Below are 22,048 nucleotides of genomic sequence, written 5' to 3'. Positions count from 1 at the left end.
TTTTCTTCACCAATTTTGTTCTTTTCTCCTAAATAAGCATTCATTTCCTTTGGATAGCTTAGATTGGGTTTATTGTTTGTATCTAATCTTTTAGCTCTAATAAAATGGATTGGACACTGTAGCACAGTATTTTATAAACCAGCAGGCACAACCCATTAGTGTATTGTGAAATCAATGTAGTGGATTACCAACATTTTAAAAAATGAAACAATATGGCACAAAAACAGACACTCAAATCAATGGAACAGAATAGAGAACCCAGAAATGGACCCCCACAAACGTACGGCCAACTAATCTGTGACAAAGCAGGAAAGAATATCCAGTGGAATAAAGACAGTCTCTTCAGCAAGGGGTGCTGGGAAAACTGGACAGCGACATGCAGAAGAATGAACCTGGACCACTTTCTTACACCGCACACAAAAATAAACTCAAAATGGATGACAGACCTAAATGTAAGACAGGAAGCCATCAAATCCTCAAGGAGAAAGCAGGCAAAAACCTCTTTGATCTTGGCTGCAGCAACTTGTTACTCAACACGTCTCCGGAGGCAAGGGAAACAAAAGCAAAAATGAACTATCTGGACCTCATCAAAATAAAAAGCTCTGCACAGCAAAGGAAACAATCAGCAAAACTAAAAGGCAACCGACAGAATGGGAGAAGATATTTGCAAACGACACATCAGATAAAGGGTTAGTATCCAAAATCTATAAAGAACTTATCAAACTCAACACCCAAAAAACAAATAATCCAGGGAAGAAATGGGCAAAAGACATGGATAGGCACTTTTCCAAAGAAGACATCCAGATGGCCAACCAACACATGAAAAAAATGTTCAACATCACTCATCATCAGGGAAATACAAATCAAAAACCACAATGAGATACCACCTTACCCCTGTCAGAATGGCTAACATCGACAACTCAGGCAACAACAGATGTCGGCAAGAATGTGGATAAAGGGGAACTCTTTTGCATTGCTGGTGGAATGCAAGCTGGCGCAGCCACTCTGGAAAACAGTATGGAGGTTCCTCAAAAAATTAAAACTAGAACTACCCTATGACCCAGCAATTACACTGCTAGGTATTTACCCAAGGGATACAGGTATGCTGTTTCGAAGGGACACACGCATCCCAATGTTTATAGCAGCACTATCAACAATAGCCAAAGTATGGAAAGGGCCCAAATGTCCATTGATAGATGAATGGATAAAGAAGATGTGGTATGTGCGTGTGTGTGTATACACACACACACACACACACACACACACACACACACACACAATGGAGTATCACTCGGCAAGCAAAAAGAATGAAATCTTGCCATTTGCAACTACGTGGATGAAACTAGAAGGTATTATGCTAGGTGCAATTAGTCAGAGAAAGACAAATATCATATGACTTCACTCACATGAGGACTTTAAGACACAGAACAGATGAACATAAGGGAAGGGAAGCAAAAATAATATAAAAACAGGGAGTGGGACAAAACATAAGGGACTCTTAAATATGGAGAACAGAGGGTTACTGGAGGGGTTGTGGGAGGGGGAATGGGCTAAATGGGTAAGGGGCATTAAGGAATCTACTCCTGAAATCATTGCACTATATGCTAATTTTGATGTAAATTTAAAAAATAAAATTAGAGATTCAACAACCTCAAAAAAAAAAAAAAAAAGAAACAATAAAATACAAAACACGAGACCACGTAAAAAGTAAGTACTGTCCTATTGAAGTTTTTTTTGTAGGATGTAGGGATAGGAATCCTAACTTATATATTTTTGTGACTATGGACATAGTTATACAAAAAGTTTGTACCACATAAACTATGTGGATACACACTTTAGCAGTCCGTGAAGGTAAACTTTAGAACCTCTACCAGAGGCATAATAAATAAATAAATAGGGATAAATTATTTTTCTCCCATCAATCAATTCTACCAATCTGCCTCAACAAACAATAAAATGCTCACTATATCTCCAAAAGAAAGTGTGACTTCCTCTCAGGAACCATAAGGCTCACTTTCTCAAGAGAGCTGTACTCTGAGATTAAATGTGATATAGGCAGAAAAAAGAGCCAAATGTCTTATCAGGAATCCCCATGACCACACCCCATGTTGGAAGATCCATACATGGCTAAGACTTACAATGTAACATAGTAACGTTACACGGCAGGATCAAATGGGAAAAGGACACCAGAGAAATTCATGCATCGGTTTCCTTATTCTCTCTTCCTCCTATGAGCGGGACACTTGAGCATGCTCCTTCCTCCAAAGTGTAAACAGCAATAACATGTGTGCGATGTTCCCACTCAGGGAAGCCTGCTGGAAACTCAGCACCCAAAGTTCTTATTGGAGGGGATGAGAGGGATGGTTACTCAGGCACATCTGCCTGAGCGGAAGGACAAAATTCCAGACTCCTAAAAGGAAAGCAGGTGTTCAACATAAACCGCACTGTTCACACCAACAACCGAGGGACAGCAAGCACCCTTATCAGATAGAGAAGGGAGGGAACACTCTCAAAATCCAAGTTCCCAGATGCCTTCCAAGGGCAAGCCTTGTGAGCAGGCCTTTCTAAACACAGCGATTTCAGACCTGCTATGTTACATGTTAGCTCTTCTTCACAGATGCAACACCCTTTTTCAAAGTCCCATCCACACACAAAAGTGGCTATTTCTAAAAGTTTCTAACAGTTTGTACCAGTTCAGAGCTTCTTTAGAAGACGGCATTATAAATCCAGTAGGTCTAAAATACTCCAAAGCAGACTGGAAATGGCACAGCTTTAGTCAATCTTATCTGTTCTTAACCAATATTTCCTTCTTCCTTTTTTCTTTAAGTTTATTTATTTTGAGAGAGAGAGAGAAAGCACATGTGCACACGAGAAGGGGCAGAGAGGGAGAGAAAGAATGACAAGGAGGTCCCCTACTGTCAGCGCAGAGCCCACACGGAGGCTTGGTCTCATGAACCATGAGATTATAACCTGAGCTGAAAATCGAGAGTTGGATGCTTAACTGACGGAGCCATCCAGGCACTCCAATATTTCCTTCTGTAATAAGTGATAGTTACATCAAACTTCCATTCACATCTCTTACCCAGAACTCCTCGGGCAGCACTGTCTAGTGTCCCTCCATGTCCAATTTTCAAAGTCTGCTTTTTCCTTTTGGCCCATTCTGGAGACGGCATTCCAGCTTCTATGAAAGTAATTGAGATGAGAAAGAGCAATTAGCAAGAAAAATGAAATAGAATCTCTATAATAAGGGGTGAGGGTAGATGGAATCCTCAAAACAAAAGTACTACAGAAACTTAACAGATTAAGATGATAACATTACTAGCAAAGAACATACTTAAAAATGTACAGACACTCCCTAAATTACAAAGAAACAGTATCCCAAAATTAGTTGTTTAGAATCTAGAATTCATTTTCGAAGGGAAAAAAATTTTTTTTAACATGAGCAAAGATCCAGGCTAACGATGAAACACCTAGTAAATTCCTAGTAATAGTGAGCTGTTGGAGAATGATGAAAAGAAGTTAGTTTTTACATAGGCAGCTAGTTTTACAAGTCCTCAATTTCGTTTCTAATTCTCTCTTGTTTCCTGGTATTCTTTGCTGGTGCCCCCAGTTACCTAATGTCGGGAGTACCTCTCACACGGCTACTTCTAAGAATGCTAAGTTCCCAAAGTATCTTCATTGCCCTTTGCTCCAAATCAAAATCCTCACTATTCCTTCAAGAAGCTAATCTCAACAAAAGGTTATGTGGGAAGTGGGTAACAGTTAGGTTGCCTCTCAACCTCTGAAGCATTGAGACTTAAGAAAATGCCAACCCGGCCCCTCTCATCCTCCTAGTGTAAAGATACATTGAAATCATGTTATCTGACAGTGCTTTGGAAACCACAAGACACTCTGACAATAAATTATTATTATTAGCAGCAGTATTATTGTTATATATATATCAACATATTGATAGAATATTGGCTACTAAAGTTCAAATGAGAAAGGGCAGGAGCAGAACAGCTCGATTGATCTCCATCTCCCAAACTCATCAAACTTCCCTTATAACCACTGACACCAAGAAGATAAAAAAGAGAGCCAAAGAAAATGGAAAGAGGGAACAGACAAAGGAAAAGGAGGGAAGCTGAACAATAATGGAGAAGCCAGATTAGATGGCCAAAAGATGTGCTGGGCTGCTCAGCCTGACCACGTAATTACAGACCACAGTGTGTTAGAACACAGTCCTAAGGCCCCTCTCTGATTATATCACCATGTTTGGAAAGGCATGGCTGCTGCTGTAACACAAACCCATAAGTCTAGGTCCAGGTTTCGAACCCTTCACCTTTCACTCATAATGCATTATGGATTTCTCATCTGTAAGTTTATAGAAAACTTTTGGAGAACTCTTTGGATTTTTCAACTTGACACTCCTTCGAGTAAGAAGGCCCCCAAGTTTGCTTCTTCCCTTTGTGTCCAAATTTGCCTCTTTCAAGTTCAGAGACACACCACCTCTATTGGAATTTTGTTCACCTTATTGGTAACATTTATGGAAGAATATTTGTTAAGGTCTTTCCCAATGTTTTGGGCCTTGAAGGATTCAGATAGACAAAGAAGAGGAAGGACTTTAGTATAATATGAATCACTATAGGGAAAGGCCAGAAATGTTAATAGAGGCTATTTCCATTAACGGTGGTCTAAATGAGTGAGTGTCAAACCTGGCTAGCATCAGAATGTGGTGCCTTGGAATCTGTGTCTTTTAGAATCTTACCAGGTAATTCTGACAGCCAGTTACAATGGCATTTGGGAAAGCCTGGTCTAGCTAACATAAATACAGAATAGACCAATCAAAGCAATATAGAAATGGAGTAATGAGAAGGTCTGCACCCGAGTGACAGGCTTCTGGAAGATAGCCCCCGCAGTCTTGAAACAATGTTTTAACCAAGTTTCAACAAGAAACTTCAGTGGCTTGGAGGCAGATTCACCAGAAGGCAGGGGTATGGCTTTGATCATATGAAAATCTGTCTGAGTCACAGTGTAGCTAACAAATCAGGCCAAATGAAAGCAATTCTGTGAGGGAAACAACCCTATGATGACACCACAAAGCTTGCTCTTGATGCATTTCCTTCCTTCAACATTCCCTGTTGTAAGACCCATTCTTACAGGTAACAAAGTGCAAGGAAAGTGGAACAAAAGAACGAGTAGATAGAACACGGCAATTAAACATCCGCAAGAGTGTACCTACTGCCATTAAACATCTGAATCTGGATTGTGTCCATTTTAATTAACAAATTCCTATAAGAATAATGTTTTTGCATCAAAAAAAAAAAAGTATAATAAACTTTGCCAAGGGACTCTAAACAATGTTAAGAAGAAAGTTTCCCGTGTGGAGAGACAGGCCAGAGCCAAATTCAGGACAGCCTTGAATTTGCCAAATAGTTTTATCACCAAAGGCTGCAGGAATGTCTATGCTTTGAGCACAGCTAAGAGAAAAGACAGTATCTTTCACCTTCACTTCTCTATAGGCTAGCATAGATCTGGCTTAATGTAGGTGTCCAATAAATCTAAGGTTCCTGGATGCCACTGTCTGAAATAATCTACTGGGCTGATGAACTGAGAGATCCTGCAGGCTTTTCTGATATTCCCTCAGTGCGCGTGAACAAAAAGAATGCTCTTAAGTTATGGGGTTCCTCAAAACGCGGTCCGCAGACTACCTACAACAGAATCACCTGGAACAACACTTTAAAAACGGTTTCCTAAAAATACCCCAGAACCTCAAAATCACAACCTCTGGGTTTCAGGAATCTGCATTTGTACAAGGGACTCCAAATAATTCCTATGCCCACTATGTGAAAACCACTGCATTAAAGCCTTGGTTAATTAAGTGATATATGCATCTCCAAACCATTTTTAAGAATGCAACTTTGGGGGTAGAGAGCCAGTTCTGCCTTCAGGAGAGGTTCATCAACGTGAACCAAAGAAAAGGCTCCTGGGCGATCAGATTACAGAATATTGGCCGGCCTGCCCAAGGGAAGAGATGTGTTTGTGTTAAGTGTGGGGTTTTTGTGTTTTCTTTTTTCTTCTTCCCTTGAGAACGACAACTGCCAACTAGGCTACAGGAGTTCACGTCAGGGCAAGTCCAAGCTCGAGATGCCCCAGATGTCTGTCCAGGGCTAATTCAGTGGTCATCCTACCCTTTACCCTCCTTTTATTTCTTGAGGCACAAACGCGCAAAAAAAAAAAAAAAAAAAAAAAAAAAAAAGCCCATTGGCTCTCTACGGCTTCCGCTCTCGCGACGATCGCCTCAGCCTGGTCCCCACCCGGGCTGCGGTACCTGCTAGCAGCTTCTCCTTCAGCCGATTCAGCAGCTCGGCTGAAGTGGGCCCTTTGGGCTTGTGCACGGCGAACACGCCGCTCAGGGACAGCAGCTTAGTAGCCAAAGCGGCCTTGGAGGCCGTGGCTTCGGATCCGGTCCTGGCGGCGGTCGCAACCGCCGCGGCTGCAGCCGTCGCTGATGAGGTGGCGGCCGTTGCTGCGGCTGTTCCTGCAGTTTCAGGGACCCGGGCCGTGTCTGTTTCCAAAGATGACGATACCACCGCCGCCTCAGCAGCTGCCATACTTTGTCAACCCAGACCAGTTTTGTAGCTGGAGTCGCACGCTAATGACGCAACAGGAGTGCGCCCGACGTCCCTCCATCTTTCCCATACTTCGAAGCTGTGCTGACGGGAGGGGCAGTCGCAAGGGCATGTGGGAATTGTAGTCCATGGCCTTTTGCTGCAGGCTGGGGGTAGCTGCGCCTTCCCGGGGCTCTCATGGAGTATTTTTTCTCCTGTACTCCTATGTGTCTCTTAGGTCGGGTTAGTTCAGAGCTGCAGGTGTGCTTTGGAGTTCCAGTCCCAAACTGCTGAGCCCAAACACAAAGTCTGTGTATATATTCGGCGGGCAATCTCTTTGCATCCCACCTGCCCAGAACTAGTAAGAGGACCCAGCTCCCAAGAATAGAAATCTTAAAATACTGTTTTTGCTGCAGTTTGTGAAGAATCATGGCTCCTTGGGATCACTGCTTCATTCGATGTATGGTGCTCTAGGATTCACGATTCAGAATTAAAATACACCTAAATGTAAGCTGTATTAAAGAAAGGAAACTATTCACCTGTTCACTGTTGTATCCCCAGTGCCTCACACAGAGTAGGCACTTAACTGAATATTCGTGAATGAATAAATGGATACGAGTTCTTCAAATTCCCAAAAGAAACTTCTAGGCCAAGCCAGTGCTAAATCACTTGGGCTTATTTTGGTGCCCTCCTGTCCACCTTGCCCCTTATCACCCCCACTGTAATTCGTAATAATTTTAAGATTTTTAATACTAACTCTTCTGTGGATTGCATCCCTTACTAATACACTGCTTAGATATCAAAAGGCATTATGGCAATTCATAAAATTAAACTTTACTTTTGATTTGAGACTTTCTCTCTGAAAGTTATTTACGTATCCATCAAAATGCAGGAACGTTGTTCTGATCCTGGCACAAGGCAGAGTGGAGAAAAATTCTTCATTCTTCTTCTGCTTCAGATACATTAAATGGTATTATGAGTATTGTGAAACATAAAATTTGGCTCTGTTGTTTCCCCAAGTTTCACATTAATTTCCTTTAGTTTCTCCAAGTTTCTTTACAGCCACCCTTTCTCCTCATCATCCTCTTATACCATAAAACCTAGTATACTGGGTCACATGGGTGACTCAGTGGGTTAAGCATCTGATTTTGGCTCAGGTCATGATCTCACGGTTTGAGAGTTTGAGCCCCGTGTCAGGCTCTGTGCTGACAGCTCAGAGCCTGGAGCCTGCTTCAAATTCTGTGTCTCCCTCTCTCTCTGCCCCTCCCCCACTCATGTTCTCTCCCCCCCACCCCCGCCCCCGACCTCTCTTAAAAATAAATAAGAACCTAGTATACTAATAATACCTCGTTGCTACTGAAAATTAGCAATTATGGAACTTGCCCCATTTACTCAACAAGTAATGAAAGAACAATGTTTCAAATAAAGTATTTATTTCTATTGTCATCCTTCCCCATTTCAATCACCAGAATCTCTTAAATCTTTGGGGTACACAACAATGCAAATGTACTTAATGCCGCGGAAATGTACACTTACAAATGGTTAAAGTGGGAAAGTTTCTGTTATGTATGTTATGCCACAAATAGAAAGGCCAAAAAGATCTTTGGGGAGTTTTTGCAAGGTGGAAAGCTGAATTGGAAGTGAGAGTCACTCTTATGGTCTATTCAAAAGCCGAAACTGCATGAAAACATGCCTGGGGGTGCCTTGGAGGCCTGAAGAGAATAGAGAGAAACTGAATGCTTTACAGGTCCCATGATTACCCGACTGGATACTTGAGCCTGCTTCAAGAGTTTTCCTTTTCCAGAAAGATGCCACAACTTCAGAAGGGTTAACTACACCCAGGGAGCAAAGCTTCCTTTAACCTCAGCACAGATTTCTGTACTCTCCTCTTGGCAAGAAGCAGAGAGTCAGGGACTTTAAGAGAAAGTATAAAGCAGAATTGAACAATAACAACTTGGAGATTACAGAGCCTTTCCCCAGTGGTCTAGACATGAGTAAGCTTCCCTAATTCTTTTGTGCCTCCAGGGTGGAGAGAGTGGAGGGAGGACAGAAATAGAGGTGAAAAATAATGCTTCCATTGGAATTTTCCACAATGCCAGTGCAGAATCAGAGTTAATTTGATTAAAGGAAAACAGAAAAGTGGACATTTCTTGCACATTTTATTTCTGGAATGCTAGGGAACAGCACAATTAATTCTATTCTGCTATCAAATCTGTGTCCTTGTCATCAGAAGCATCGAGCTCTAATCTTCTGAGGTAACCAACATCTCCCACATTGGGGAAGCCTTGAATTTACAAGTTATGTTACTTAATACGGGTGTGAGTTAGGATCCTTTAGGTGGGAGAGACAGAAACTGATCCAGTTTAAAGTTTATCAAAAGGCTTTTAGAAAAAGGATTTATAGTATACAGGGACATTATGCAGAACCTGAAAAGTTCTCTCTCAGGTTCTCTCTCTCCACCCACATTCTCTTTTTCTGCCTCTCTCTTGTGTCTTCATGCTCCTTTTTGCTTCTACGAGGCTTTGGGTTTTTTCTACTCCTCATTCCACAGTCTTAGTTGAAACCATCCTGTTTTTATCTAATTCCAGAAACTTCCTGGATGAAGTCCCTCCTGGCCACCTACAGAACATAGTGCTTCTCTCACTCTGTGCCTCACTCTTCCCTTGTTCACGTTCCTGCTTAATTTTTCTCATAGCACGTTTCATGCGACATACCAAATATTTACTTACTGTGTTTAATGTCTTATTTCCTCCAACAGAACGTAAGCTCCATGAGGATTTTTTGTATGTTTTTTTCATTGCTGTGTCTCCAGAGCCTGGAATAGTGTCGCACATGGCACTCAATAAATCGTTGTTGAATAACTGAATGAATACACGTGGTAGCTCCAGCAGAAACCAGGGGAGTGAGCGCCAGTTTCCAGAAAAGTAGAGTGTTGGACACATAAAATAGCTTACCTCGAGTGTAAAACGAGCGTAGCTTACCTCGATGCTTTTATCTCCATTTTTGCCTGTGTATGGAACTGATGCAAAGAGAGAATACAATCACTCCATGCTATTTCATAAGACCCTAGCTTTCTAAACCAGCTTCTATGCTGCCCTCAACCCAGTCACCTCTCCAAGGATTGTTAAATAATGGGACTTAAAAATTGGTAACACTTTCAGGTTCGATTCTAAATCTCCCACGGGCTCCACCACGGTTGCCCTTCTTGGGACACTTCTTGGATCCTTACCATAGGCATGTATGCCTGGGAAGACTGTTCTTTGCAAAGACTTCTCCAGTTGTTCACCTGTACAAGTTCCTGTAGATAGCAGAATCATAGAAAAATAGTGCTTGATGAGAACTTCTAGACCATATAGTGCAAGACCCTCATTAAAAAACTGAAACACAGGGGCTCCTGGGTGGCTCAGTCGGTTAAGCGTCCGACTTCGGCCCGGGTCACGATCTCATGGTCCATGAGTTAGAGCCCCACGTCGGGCTCTGTGCTGACAGCTCAGAGCCTGGAGCCTGCTTCGGATTCTGTGTCTCCCTCTCTCTCTCTGCTCCTCCCCTGTTCATGCTGTGTTTCTCTCTGTCTCAAAAATAAATAAACATTTAAAATAAAATAAATAAAATAAAATAAAATAAAATAAAATAAAATAAAATAAAATAAAAAAACTAAAACACAGGGGCGCCTGGGTGGCTCAGTCAGTTGAGCGTCTGACTTCTGCTCAGGTCATGATCTCACAGTTCGTGGGTTTGAGCCCCACATCAGGCTCTGTGCTGCCGCTTGCTCAGAGCCTGGAGCGTGTTTCAGATTCTGTGTCTCCCTCTCTCTCTGCCCCTCCCCCACTCACACTTTGTCTCACTCTGTTTCTCAAAAATAAGTAAATGTAAAAAAAAAAAATTAAAAACTGAAACACAAAAGGGTGTTCCTGGTAACCAAAAAGAGAAAGCCAGAGATGCTCCAATCCATATCATGGCCTTGAGAAAGGCATATTTTTTTTAAAAGTTCAGGAAACAGATGGGCATGTCTCATAGCATGAGATTTGAGAGACCTGGAAAACTCACCACACACACACACACACACACACACACACACACACACACACACAACTTCTGCCATTTCAAATTATCCTACTAGAGAAGAAAATTATCCTAATAAGGAAGGTAATTAAAGAAACCAGTGGTTGGGGCACCTGGGTGGCTTGGTCGGTTAAGCGTCCAACTTCGGCTCAGGTCATGATCTCACGGTCCGTGAGTTCGAGCCCCGCGTCAGGCTCTGTGCTGACTGCTCAGAGCCTGGAGCCTGTTTCAGATTCTGTGTCCCCTCTCTCTGTGACCCTCCCCCATTCATGCTCTCTCTCTGTCTCAAAAATAAATAAAAATGTTAAAAAAAAATTAAAAAAAAAAAAAAAAGAAACCAGTGGTTGATTGGACTCTGTTGTGAACTGAGGTATCTAAAGGAAATATATTTGTGGTTTCTTTAGAGGTGGAATTCTAAAACACAGTTTTATTTTCTAAAATATTTTCATAAATATTTTAATGTTTTAATTTTGATCATAAGTTTCTTTAATAATTAAGGAAAAATAGTAGTAATAATTTGAAATTTTTAATTAAGCAAAGAATTTTTTTAAAGAAGGAGCAGATAATAAAAGACTAATACTCGACAGTATCAAAAACGTGCAGGAAGGAGTAAGGCCAGAAAAGTCCAAATGATTTGGGAAGAGAAGAAAGGAAGGAAGGAAGGAAGGAAGGAAGGAAGGAAGGAAGGAAGATTGAAAGAAAACAAGAAGCTTTTAGAGAAGATCAAGAAAGTTGCATGAAAATGGGAGAAGTCAGCAACTGATAAGAGGAGAATGATGTTCCTGAGAGCTGAAGAGTTTGGAAGAAGACATTTCCACACTAGTTGAGGTTAGATCTCCTAGTCCAGAAATTATATCTTGGGGTCAGTTTGCGAAAGAGATTGCTTAAGAGAACTAACTTTTGTTGACTATACTTATGCTATGGGCTGGCACTTTACATTTTCCTGGAATTTCTATAGTAATTCTTAAGGGATGCTTATGGAGAAAATAGAGTACTGATGAGGAAAATAAAACTAAATGAGGTTAAATCATTTGACCAAGGGTATATAGCTAGTATAGCATAAATGAATGTGTGTGTGTGTTGGGGGGGGTGGGTCCCTAAGACCAACCTCAGAATGGATTCTCTGAAAGGACTCACAGAATTCAGGAAAACTGTAATACTCATGGTCATGGTATATTACAGTGAAAGGATATAGATCAAAATCAGCAAAAGTAAAAGACACTTGAGATGAAGTCACCAGGAGAAACCAGGCACAAGCTTCTAGTTACCATCTCCTAGTAGGGGGCACAAGGACAACACTTAATTCTCCCAGTAATAAAATGTGACAACATGTGTGAAGTGTTGCCCCTCAGGGAAGTTCCTCTGAGCCTTTGTATCCAGGGTTTTAATTGGGGATCTCTCATATAGACATATAGTACCTGCATGACAGACCTCAGCTACACAGTCTCCAAGCCCCCAGAAATCCAACTGATACCATGTGGCCCAGGGCCTCAGGCATACAAGAATAGGCGATCACCCTAAGTTGTCTTGTTAGCATAAACAATCTTGTCCAACTGGTATGGTGTAGTCCAAGACCTCAGGCATACTAAAATATTCTTATCAGGCTGGATATGCCAAGGGTGAGGGGTTATCTCCCTGGAACCAGTCAAGGACTAGTTTTTTCTTTGGAATGTGCAGAATTAGCATAATAATTCACGTAACCCAGATGGAACTCATGTAATGACTCTGAGACGATGAGGTGATTGAGGCTCAAAAAGAGTAAGCAGTTTGCCAAAGTTCCAATAACCAATAAGTGTCAGTTAGAGTTAGTAGAATCCAGGTTTGCCTGACTCCAAAGTTCATAATCTTAACCAGTATTCAGTAACCACTAACCAGTCTATAGAGGCTGGAGAACTAAGCTGAATTTAAATGATTTTTATAGAGGTGAACATTAAATTCTAGATGTTAAAAACTAATTTTCAGGGACGGGCCAGAGAACACATGGCTTTGAATCAACCTGAATGAACAAATTTGGGAAATTTCTGTCCACACTGAGTCTTACATGAGTGCAATATAAACTTTACATGGATATAAAATAGCCATGTAAGACACACAATCTTGGAAGCAATAACAGAATTATTATGTCTAGAATGATGGAGGTGTCATGGGTCCTGATAACATGGCCAACTCTGGGCAACACTTCATACTCCAGATCTTTCCCTGTCTCAGAGGTTTCTTGTCCTCTCTCTTCTCAGTTCCATAATAAGGTAATCTGATGAACTATCCCTAGGAAGGTCTGATGTTGAATCAAATAAAAGTACCACTTATCTAGGTGAAAACATTTAACTATCAGAAATTTTAATCTAATATTCACACCTGATAATTGTTAATTATTTGCATTTCAGCAAAGGAATCCAAGAGACAACAGTCTAGATTAGGAAAGGGAAAAACTCACAAACATGAAACATTCTTGATGTTTGCCAATCACACCATACCCAACCTACATTTTCTTGACAGCTCATTCCATTAAGCTATACCAATACCTCTTTGTAGCATTGTCAACTCATGTCCATTCAAATAAACTAACGTTCCCATCTCAGCTGACTCACTTGGCAGTAAAAGCTAGTTCACCTGCCAGTGCATTAGCTGGCTCCTAGGACCTCTCCATCAAGAAAGTATATTTTCACAGGAATAAGCAAAGGAAAACAGCAGGCCCCCTCTCCCCCAGTGTAGCAGTTCAAGTTAAACAATTGCGAAAAAATTTAAGGGCAAAGAGATGAAAAAGAGGGGACATGATACAGAAAGATTCAAGATGATGGGAATATTTTACAATGTTTAAAATAAAAGTACTTGACTTTTGTGTGTGTGTGTGTGCTTTTTAGGTCCATAAAGAGATCCCTATAATTACTCCTGAACTCTCAGAACATTCACTCAAGGGACATAATTGATTCCTACAATGTACACAGTCATCAAGGTACATTAAGGATATTTAATAAATTCTAAATTAAACCAATATACACAATTATAAATATTGAATTTGTATTAAATGGCATTAAAATATAAATATAGTCTAATGTAAACAAAATATATGTGATTATACATGTTAGGTAAATTACAAACACAATAGAATAGACTACTCTAGGATTGGCCAAATGCTATCTTTAATGCTGCCAAAGTAACACAGTGGATTTGATCATTTTTATGTTTCTTCACCTTCATGTGTTCATCCATTTGTAAAACAAATGTTTGTTATGCATTTGCTCTGTGACAGGCATGTGAAATAACGTTCATATTGACCACTGGTGCAAATAAAGTCATTTATAAACACATGGAGAAAGTATTATCAGTATCAGCTTTTAAGTAGGCTCTGAGGGTTTGGAATATTTAAAACCATTCTATATTCACATTCCAAAGATAATGTACAAATTGTCTTCATTGATTAATCTGTGCTATCATAAGCTGGGGAAATGTCATTCTGTAATTTCAGTTTTCTTTAAACATTTAATAATGGTCTCCACTTGAGGACGATTTTAAGGCTGGACTCAGAGGTGATGAATGTTTCCCATTAACAGGTTGAATGAAGAACCGCTTATTTAGCCTGGACTATGCTTAGAAGCTATCAGAGGAAGAAGGATTTATGCCCCCCGCCCCCCGTCATTTGTTATCTGAAAACTCCCGAAGGCTTCAACCTTTCCTATTACTACTTAATTGAATTTAGAAAATCATAATCTTCCTTTTAAATATTTTACAGGTTTTTAAATGTATGATTGATTTTTTTTTTCTTTTTTGCCTGAAGAATGTTTGGATATATTCCTCCTAATCTGTGATTAACATCTATTCCACAATTTAAAAAACATCTGAATGTTTTGGCTAAGTTAGAAAATAAAAATATGTTCTCCTTTTGGAGCCAAGGCATATCTGTCTAAGTTTCTTGGTTATGCAGATATGCTTTGGCTCCAGAAATTTCTTGATTCTTGTGGTTAGTCTTAGGTAGGGACAAACATTTCAGAAAAAGTAAAACTTCAGTAGGAAATTCTAAAAGTACTTTTACTATTTGACATTGAATTACATATAATATACTAGGCATTCATTACTCCATAAACTTTACCATAGGAATCTCAAGGGGCGCCTGGGTGGCTCAGTCCGTTAAGTGGCCGACCTCGGCTCAGGTCATGATCTCATGGTCCATGAGTTTGAGCCCCGCGTCGGGCTCTGTGCTGACAGCTCAGAACCTGGAGCCTGTTTCAGATTCTGTGTCTCCCTCTCTCTGACCCTCCCCCGTTCATGCTCTGTCTCTCTCTGTCTCAAAAATAAATAAACGCTAAAAAAAATTTTTTAAATAAAAAATTAAAAAATTTAAAAAAAGGAACCTCAAGAATAAGTTCTGACCTTCATCTACATCTTATACCAACAATAAATGTTATTTTTTTTCTTTTTTTTTTTTTTCTATTCTACCTCCCTACTTTGAACAAGTACTAATTAACCATGAACACCCTGGTCATTCTCTCCAAAAATAAAATTTACTTCTACTTTTAAACATTTCTGAAAGGAAAGAGGACAATTCTTTCTCAGTTCAGTTAAGGTCATACTCAATGTTGCTGGGCTTTGATCTGTTTCTTAAGCTGTAACGTGGGAACCTAGTTAATACCTGGTTTGTGAATTGACCATGACACCTTGTCAGTGGTTGAATTGACTCAGTTTAGCTTATCCTGCTAAAGGTTATTTCCCACCTGTAGGGGAGGAAAAAGTTTTCCTTGATCCTATAGGGTTCCTGGCTGGATCTGAAAATTAAACTGACAGAGTAACAGGAAAAAAGCTTACAAATGGTACTGAATTTTTACATGTACACAGGGATCTTCACCAGAGAAGGAATACCTGAAGAAGTGGTCATAGCAGGAAGCTTTTATACCTTTTAGACAAAGAAACAATAACTTTGTGAAAAATTGACAAGACAAAGGGATTTGGTAGTGGTAGTAAATAATGAAGAAATAACTAGAAAGATAAGGCTTAGTTTAAGAGGGTTTGTTTGTACAGATTTCTCAGCCCCAAATTCTCTGTCTCTAGTGATAAGAATGTCTTCCTTCCTCTTGGTTCAGTGAGGGTACTTTTCACATGGGAGATTTATCTCTGGCTTTCAGGGAAAGAGAATGAGCAGGGGAAGGTCAGAGTGACCTTTCTGCAGCTGCCATTTTCTCAAATTTCTTCAGCTTAAGATATTCAATATGCCAAGGTGCCATATTTTGGGGTAGCATATCCTGAACCCCATTGTAGCCAACAAATTTATCTTTGATAATAAATAACTATTCCAGGGGGAACATCTCCCCCTCCCCCTCCTCCTCCCTATGTGTGTGTGTGTGTGTGTGTGTGTGTGTGTGTGTGTAATTTGAAAAAATGAATTGAAATAATGAAATCCTCCTATCTATAGTATACAATACATATTCCATGTTTCATCAGGAAGCTGGGGTACTTACAGTGTTCGTAAAGTTGCCAGTCTGCGTGATTCATCAAACAGATGACCAAACTCATATATGAAACTGTAGCCTTGCTTCATTTCAGAGTCTAAAACAAGCCAGTGTGTTTTATTAAACGTATGTATCTAATATTTACATATATCCTAAACGTAAATTCTATTTTCTGAAATTACTATGAAGGCATACTCAGTAGACACTGTAGCATATGACAGATGGGGGTGCCAGGTAACAATTTTTAGATGTGGTGTCATTTTATTAAGAGATACTTTCTCTTCTGATAAACGGCACTGAAAGCTGCTATGAGACTTTTCCTTTCCTCATCTCCCCCACCGCACGGAGCTTGTCAGTGCACCTTTGTAACCTGCCTGAAGAGAATTCTAATCTGCACTGTGACTTTGCCCGCCATTACTCTTCCCCCCATTTTAGGGGTCTGAAAGGAGAAATCCCTAGAGCCTGTTTTCCCCTGGCCCCTGAGTCATCCCGTTAGCTTCCTTAGTCATGGTAAAAGAGCAGTCCTGTGCGCTCACTGCTGGTCTCTGGGGGCAGGGAAGCCACGCAACAACTCCATAGCTCAGATTTTTCCATAAAGGATTCACGCTTGTCGCCGGCCAGCGGAAAAGCAACCCTATCAACTTCGGTGAAGGTGTCACTAGACGCAGAAGATGTTTTCATGGCCAGGACACTGCTCTGAAAATAAGGAAGTGACACATGCAATTGAAGTCCTCAATATATTATCATCCGGGGTGTGGGGAGAGATTTCTTTTAAAAGCTTTCATAAAATACCATTTTCTGCCAGCAGCAGCATTTTATCACCAGTTGCAATAACCAAATCCTTAAATGCATGGCTTCCCTTCAAAGTCATGAATAAGCCAATTCTGGTTCCTGGGTACATAAATTGTCCAGGATGTCCCTTCCAAGTACCAAATTATATGTCTATATTCTGCCCACGGAAGAGCCCTGAGATCATCTTACAGCCTTGTATTATTCCCTGAAATACTCCACCGACGTGGGATGAAGAACACAACTGCGAATCCACCTCGTATGTCAATGGTACCACTTCAATGCGTCCTCCACGTCTGTCACTAAGTCCCCTGATCCAAATTGCTGGAAGGTTCACCGATATGCCCACACTTAATTCTTTTTTCCCCAAGAAATGGGAGTTAAAACTCCGAAGAGACTTTTTACCTCATGGGTCACTGGTCACTAATTGTTCCAGTCAACATTCATCAAGCAGCTCCTGAAAACCCCCTTTGTTCCAGGCACCTGCGAGAGGAGTTTGGGGACAGACATGCTCCTGAGGGGCCTGATCCCTCCAGATGCCACAACGGCAGGTGCAGTAGTCAGCTAGCGGTTTACAGTGCAGGAAGGAGAAAAGATCTATTCTGGGCTTCCTAGTGGTATGTCTGGAAAATCACACTGATAGGTTATTAATGGCATTTAAATTTTACATACTTATATTCACAGTGACCTAACCCAGTGCTTCTCAAACTATGTGTGGTGAAGGACCAGTGTTTTTTTTAATGGCCAATTTATGCAGAATAAGACTTTGTTAAAATACAATAAAAATGCAGTACTAGGAAAGATAAATGTTTTTTAAAAATCCCAAAATAGGGGCGCCTGGGTGGCTTGGTCGGTTAAGCGTCCGACTTTGGCTCAGGTCATGATCTCACGGTCCGTGAGTTCGAGCCCCGCGTTGGGCTCTGTGCTGACAGCTCAGAGCCTGGAGCCTGCTTCCGATTCTGTGTCTCCCTCTCTCTCTGACCCTCCCCCATTCATGCTCTGTCTCTCTCTGTCTCAAAAATAAATAAACGTTAAAAAAAAATTTAAAAATCCCAAAATAGAATGCTACATTGTATTATTATCATCCTCATTACTGTATATTACTATGTATTATTATATGATTATTAGTAGTACTCTCTCAAGTTGCTATAAAAGTTCCTAAACGCTTACTCCCAATTTCTGTATTTATCTCATCACAGACTGATAATACATAGTTCACCTGCCGGTGCTGGTCTGTAAGTCAGGCTTTTAAGTAGCACAGATCTAAATCATAGCCTTTGTGCTTTAAATACCCTTACACGCTTTCGGTGTATGCCTTTACAAATTGTAATCAAACTGTGATGCAAACATTTTCAGAGAAATCTTTCTGCAGAAGAGGGAAGATCACATACTTGTTAGTGCAGTGGTAAATATCCCCCAACCCCCTCCCTAGGAAGAGAATATTATTGTGCAATAAACATTGGCCTCGGATCTGAACAGACCCGGTTTGAATCCCAGATCAGTCATGTATTAGCTGTGTGAACTTGGCGAGCTAATTAACCATGCTGAGCTTTTGTTCCTATCTGTAAAATGGGCTTGTCAAATGACTCCCTCTCAAGATGGTGAAGATTACATGCAGTGATATATAAAACACACCTGGAATGAAGTAAATGTGCCATAGAGGGAGTTATCATTATTACGAATGGTAGCCCACGAAACCGGGAGCTCCTCTAAGCAGGTTGTGGGGGGAAAAGAAAAACACATCTCTTCTTTGTATATGCCTCAGTAGCTATCTCAATACCCGACAATAAATGCTTATGGGCGTAAATAAAAAGGAAGAAGAGGAGGTGAGTATAAAGGAAGGAAAAGAAGAAAACAGAAAGCAAAGGAGTAAGACACCGTCAGCAGTAGCAGATCAAGATTTCTCTCCCTTTAATGAGTTTCAGAAGGTGCTTTATTATAACTTGCAGAAATTGGAATGGATGAGACATAAATTCCTTGGTTTGCAGCCAGTGAGGGTTCAAAGGAGGGTCACTATCTTTCATTTGGCATCAGATACCCACTCTGGCTAATCCACAGTGCAATCATTGAGCAATCTATCAGTCAGTGGGTACTTACTGAGCAACGTACCCAGCATTACACTAGGCATGCAGAACAGGAAGGGGAGTGACTTTGGAACACATCTACTTAATTGGGGAGAAAAAGACGATATGACTTGGTATCATCTTGAAAACTGGAAATTAACCATAGCTTCAAAAAGAGACCTACTTCGCCCCTTCTTGTGTGTGAACAAATACAAAGAAGGTGTATCAGTGGTTTCTAATGTGTAACTGGAGTTGCGTGTCGTTATTCAGAAGGTTGATCTAGAGGCGGGGAGCCTGCTTCACAGACAGAAATGGCAGTGTGGGCTAAGTGAAGTTATTTATAACTGCCACGGTTCAGGATTGCTGATGGAGACTGCAGAGCACTTTCTTTTTGCAGATGACGTCACTTATTTTGGTGTGTGTTCTTGGAACGTGGTCTTTTCTAAATGGTTGTTAACTGGCCGCAGCTGTTATAGGAAATGATATTGGTCTTTGGCCTTTTGTGATTACAGTAATAAAACCTGTAACTGGGTATTAGTGTTCAGTGATTTATTTTAAGACTACAGCCTTTTCTTTGCTCCTCTTTTGTAGGGAGGAACTACATTTTAGTCTGCCCGAGAAGGAATCACCATTTTCAATATTCGCTAGAATTATATACCACAATGTCTTTTTTTTTTCTTGCACTTCACACACACACACGTACACACACACACACATTTCCGTGATTGTTTTAACTACTTAACGTGGTACGTCCAGTAAGAATAAGATTTTAGTTTTTACCGAAGCTAACGTAAAATATTCACCTGTCATCAATACTGCCATGTTCTATGCTGTAAGAATACTTAATATGGTATTTACTTCTCTGGATAGAATTGATAATGGCCTCTTTTCTCTGAAGTGATTCTCTTTTATTTCAAGGGATAGGTAAAGGGAAATATACAGGCTTACCAGGTCACTAAAGAATTCGTCTCCATTCCTACAAGAAATTCTCATTTTCATCCTGTTGAGTTTAGGAAGTTCTTTAGTTGCCTTAAACTTTGATTTTTAAAACATTAATTCTTCAATTGAATAATTTTTTCCTCAATTAAATCCGAGAGGATAAGTCCTAGAAGCTGATAAGTGAAATAAAGGCCTTAATAAAGGTCTTTTCCCCTTCAATGAATTAAACGTCTGTAAGCATCAAAATTCTGTGTGTATAATTAGTAATGTACAATGTAATGCCTCATCTTGAATACCCACATCCTTCAAGCCCGTTACAACGAGAGAACAGGCAGAGCCTGACTCTAGAAGAATCAGATTGCCCAGGGGAAAATGATGAAATACATTTTACAGCCTTTTGATTTCTTCCTAACTCAGTGGGTCTTTGATTCCTGGTTTAAATTTATAAGATTTATTATCATTCTACTTGCAATAAAAATATGTTCATTTTTCAAGTGGCAATAGTCTAATTAAGAGTTGAGGAAGAAATTACTGTAACACAATGGAATCTGGAGCTTTAAGAGCTTTCAAAAAATCACCCGTATAAACAACTGGCTAGTTAGGGTCGATGATGGATCTTCTTTTGTTCTGGCAAGATATGAGGGAGAAAAATGATTCCTATAGTTATCTTCCTTTGTCAGTGATAAACAAAGATGGAGATTAAGACCTATCCTGGCATGTATACGCGCCATTCATAGTGAGAGTCATTTATGCGAACCCTGGAGCAGGATCTAGCTGCCAGTTGAAGCTGTGATGATCCCCAGCTGGGTCCCTTAAATCATCTAAGGAAGCAGTGTTTAACACTGTCTCCCAGTTTTTAATGATATCAGGAGACACCCAGATCACACCCTCTGGATTTGTCTCCAGTGACCCTCTCCTGACTTTCGGTCCTGATTTAAGTCTTCAAAAATGAGAGGCACTCAAGTTGATTTCATATTGTGTGTCAGAAGATCCAAGCTATTTCTCTTTATTGCCTTCTACCTCTCTGAGACAAGGGCCTGGCTGTTTCATTGTCTCAATAAGTTGAATACTTAAAGGGTATATTTTCATGTATATTTTTAAGTTTGTTTATTTTTTTGAAAGAGAGAGAGAGAGAATGCATGAGCAGGGGAGGGGTGGAGGGAGATGGAGAGACAGAGAATCCCAGGCAGGCTCTGTTGTGTCAGTGAGGATCCTGACACGGGGCTTGATCTGATGAACTGTGAGATCATGACCTGAGCTGAAATCAAGACACTTGACTGACCGGGCCACCCAGGTGCACCTCTCTTCATACATTTTGTTTCTTTATAAGCTCAGTGCAAGGCCCTGGAGAATGGAGGAGCTGAAGGCTTTTGAGTTTCTCTCCACTGCAGCCTGCCCCTTGGCCCTTCGGGGTTAGATCCCCTTGCTCTTGAACGTCTCCTCATTCCCTATCAAACTTTTCTTTGGATCCTCATGTATACTAAGGTTCACATTACTGTTAACAACCTAAAGCGATGGTTCTTAACCCACAGTGCACATCAGAATCACATGGGGAGGAAAAAGTCATGTGGCTGGTTCTACTCCAGACTTAGTGAATCAGTATTGCTAGGAATGGAAACAGAAATTTTTATTTTTTAAAAGACTCTAAGTATTCCTGATTAAGAATTACTGACCTTCCACTGAATCTGCATTTTAATAGGTTCAAAACCTGCAACTAAAGCCACTCTGATCGACTAGAGAATTTTAAGCAGCCGTGGAAAGGAAATGCAGAAAGCCGAGAATTCCCAGGACATATGGGTGGAGGACGTTGGCTCCAAATTCCTTGTTTATAACAACTACGTTTTTTGAACAATAAAAATGTTTTTATGAAGTCTTTTTTCTGACTAAAAACTGCATGTTTTTTATAGGAAACATGAAAAGATTATAAGGAAGAAAATTAAAACTGTAAGACAGAAAACTTTTAACATTTTGGCTTATTTCCTTCCATTTTTAGGCAATTATTTGTATTTTTTGTTTATTTATTTATTTATTTTAGAGAGAGTGAGCTGGGGAGAGGGGCAGAGGGAGAGACAGAATCTTCAGCAGGCTCCAAACTCAGTTCGGAGCCCAATGCGGGGCTGGATCCTGCCTGAGCTGAAATCCAGAGGTGAATGCTTAACCTACT

At 40.4% G+C, this 22,048-nt stretch overlaps 1 protein-coding gene across 1 annotated transcript in view; it reads right to left on the bottom strand.

The window, feature by feature from the left end:
- The window catches only part of TRUB1 (TruB pseudouridine synthase family member 1), a 35,592-nt gene extending 28,947 nt beyond the window's left edge, over positions 1–6,645 (bottom strand). The window contains exons 1-2 of the mRNA XM_049645836.1: positions 6,311–6,645; positions 3,083–3,181 (exon numbers count right to left, since the gene is read on the bottom strand). Coding sequence (XP_049501793.1) covers positions 3,083–3,181; positions 6,311–6,593 — 382 coding nt within the window. The 5' untranslated portion in view covers positions 6,594–6,645. The remainder of the gene's footprint in view (positions 1–3,082; positions 3,182–6,310) is intronic.
- Positions 6,646–22,048: the final 15,403 nt, after the last annotated feature.

The sequence above is a fragment of the Panthera uncia genome, chromosome D2 (genome assembly GCF_023721935.1).
Source record: "Panthera uncia isolate 11264 chromosome D2, Puncia_PCG_1.0, whole genome shotgun sequence".
Classification (NCBI taxonomy): domain Eukaryota; kingdom Metazoa; phylum Chordata; class Mammalia; order Carnivora; family Felidae; genus Panthera; species Panthera uncia.
The sequence above is the reverse complement of the archived record's forward strand: the minus strand, read 5'-3'. Positions and strand labels throughout refer to the sequence as shown.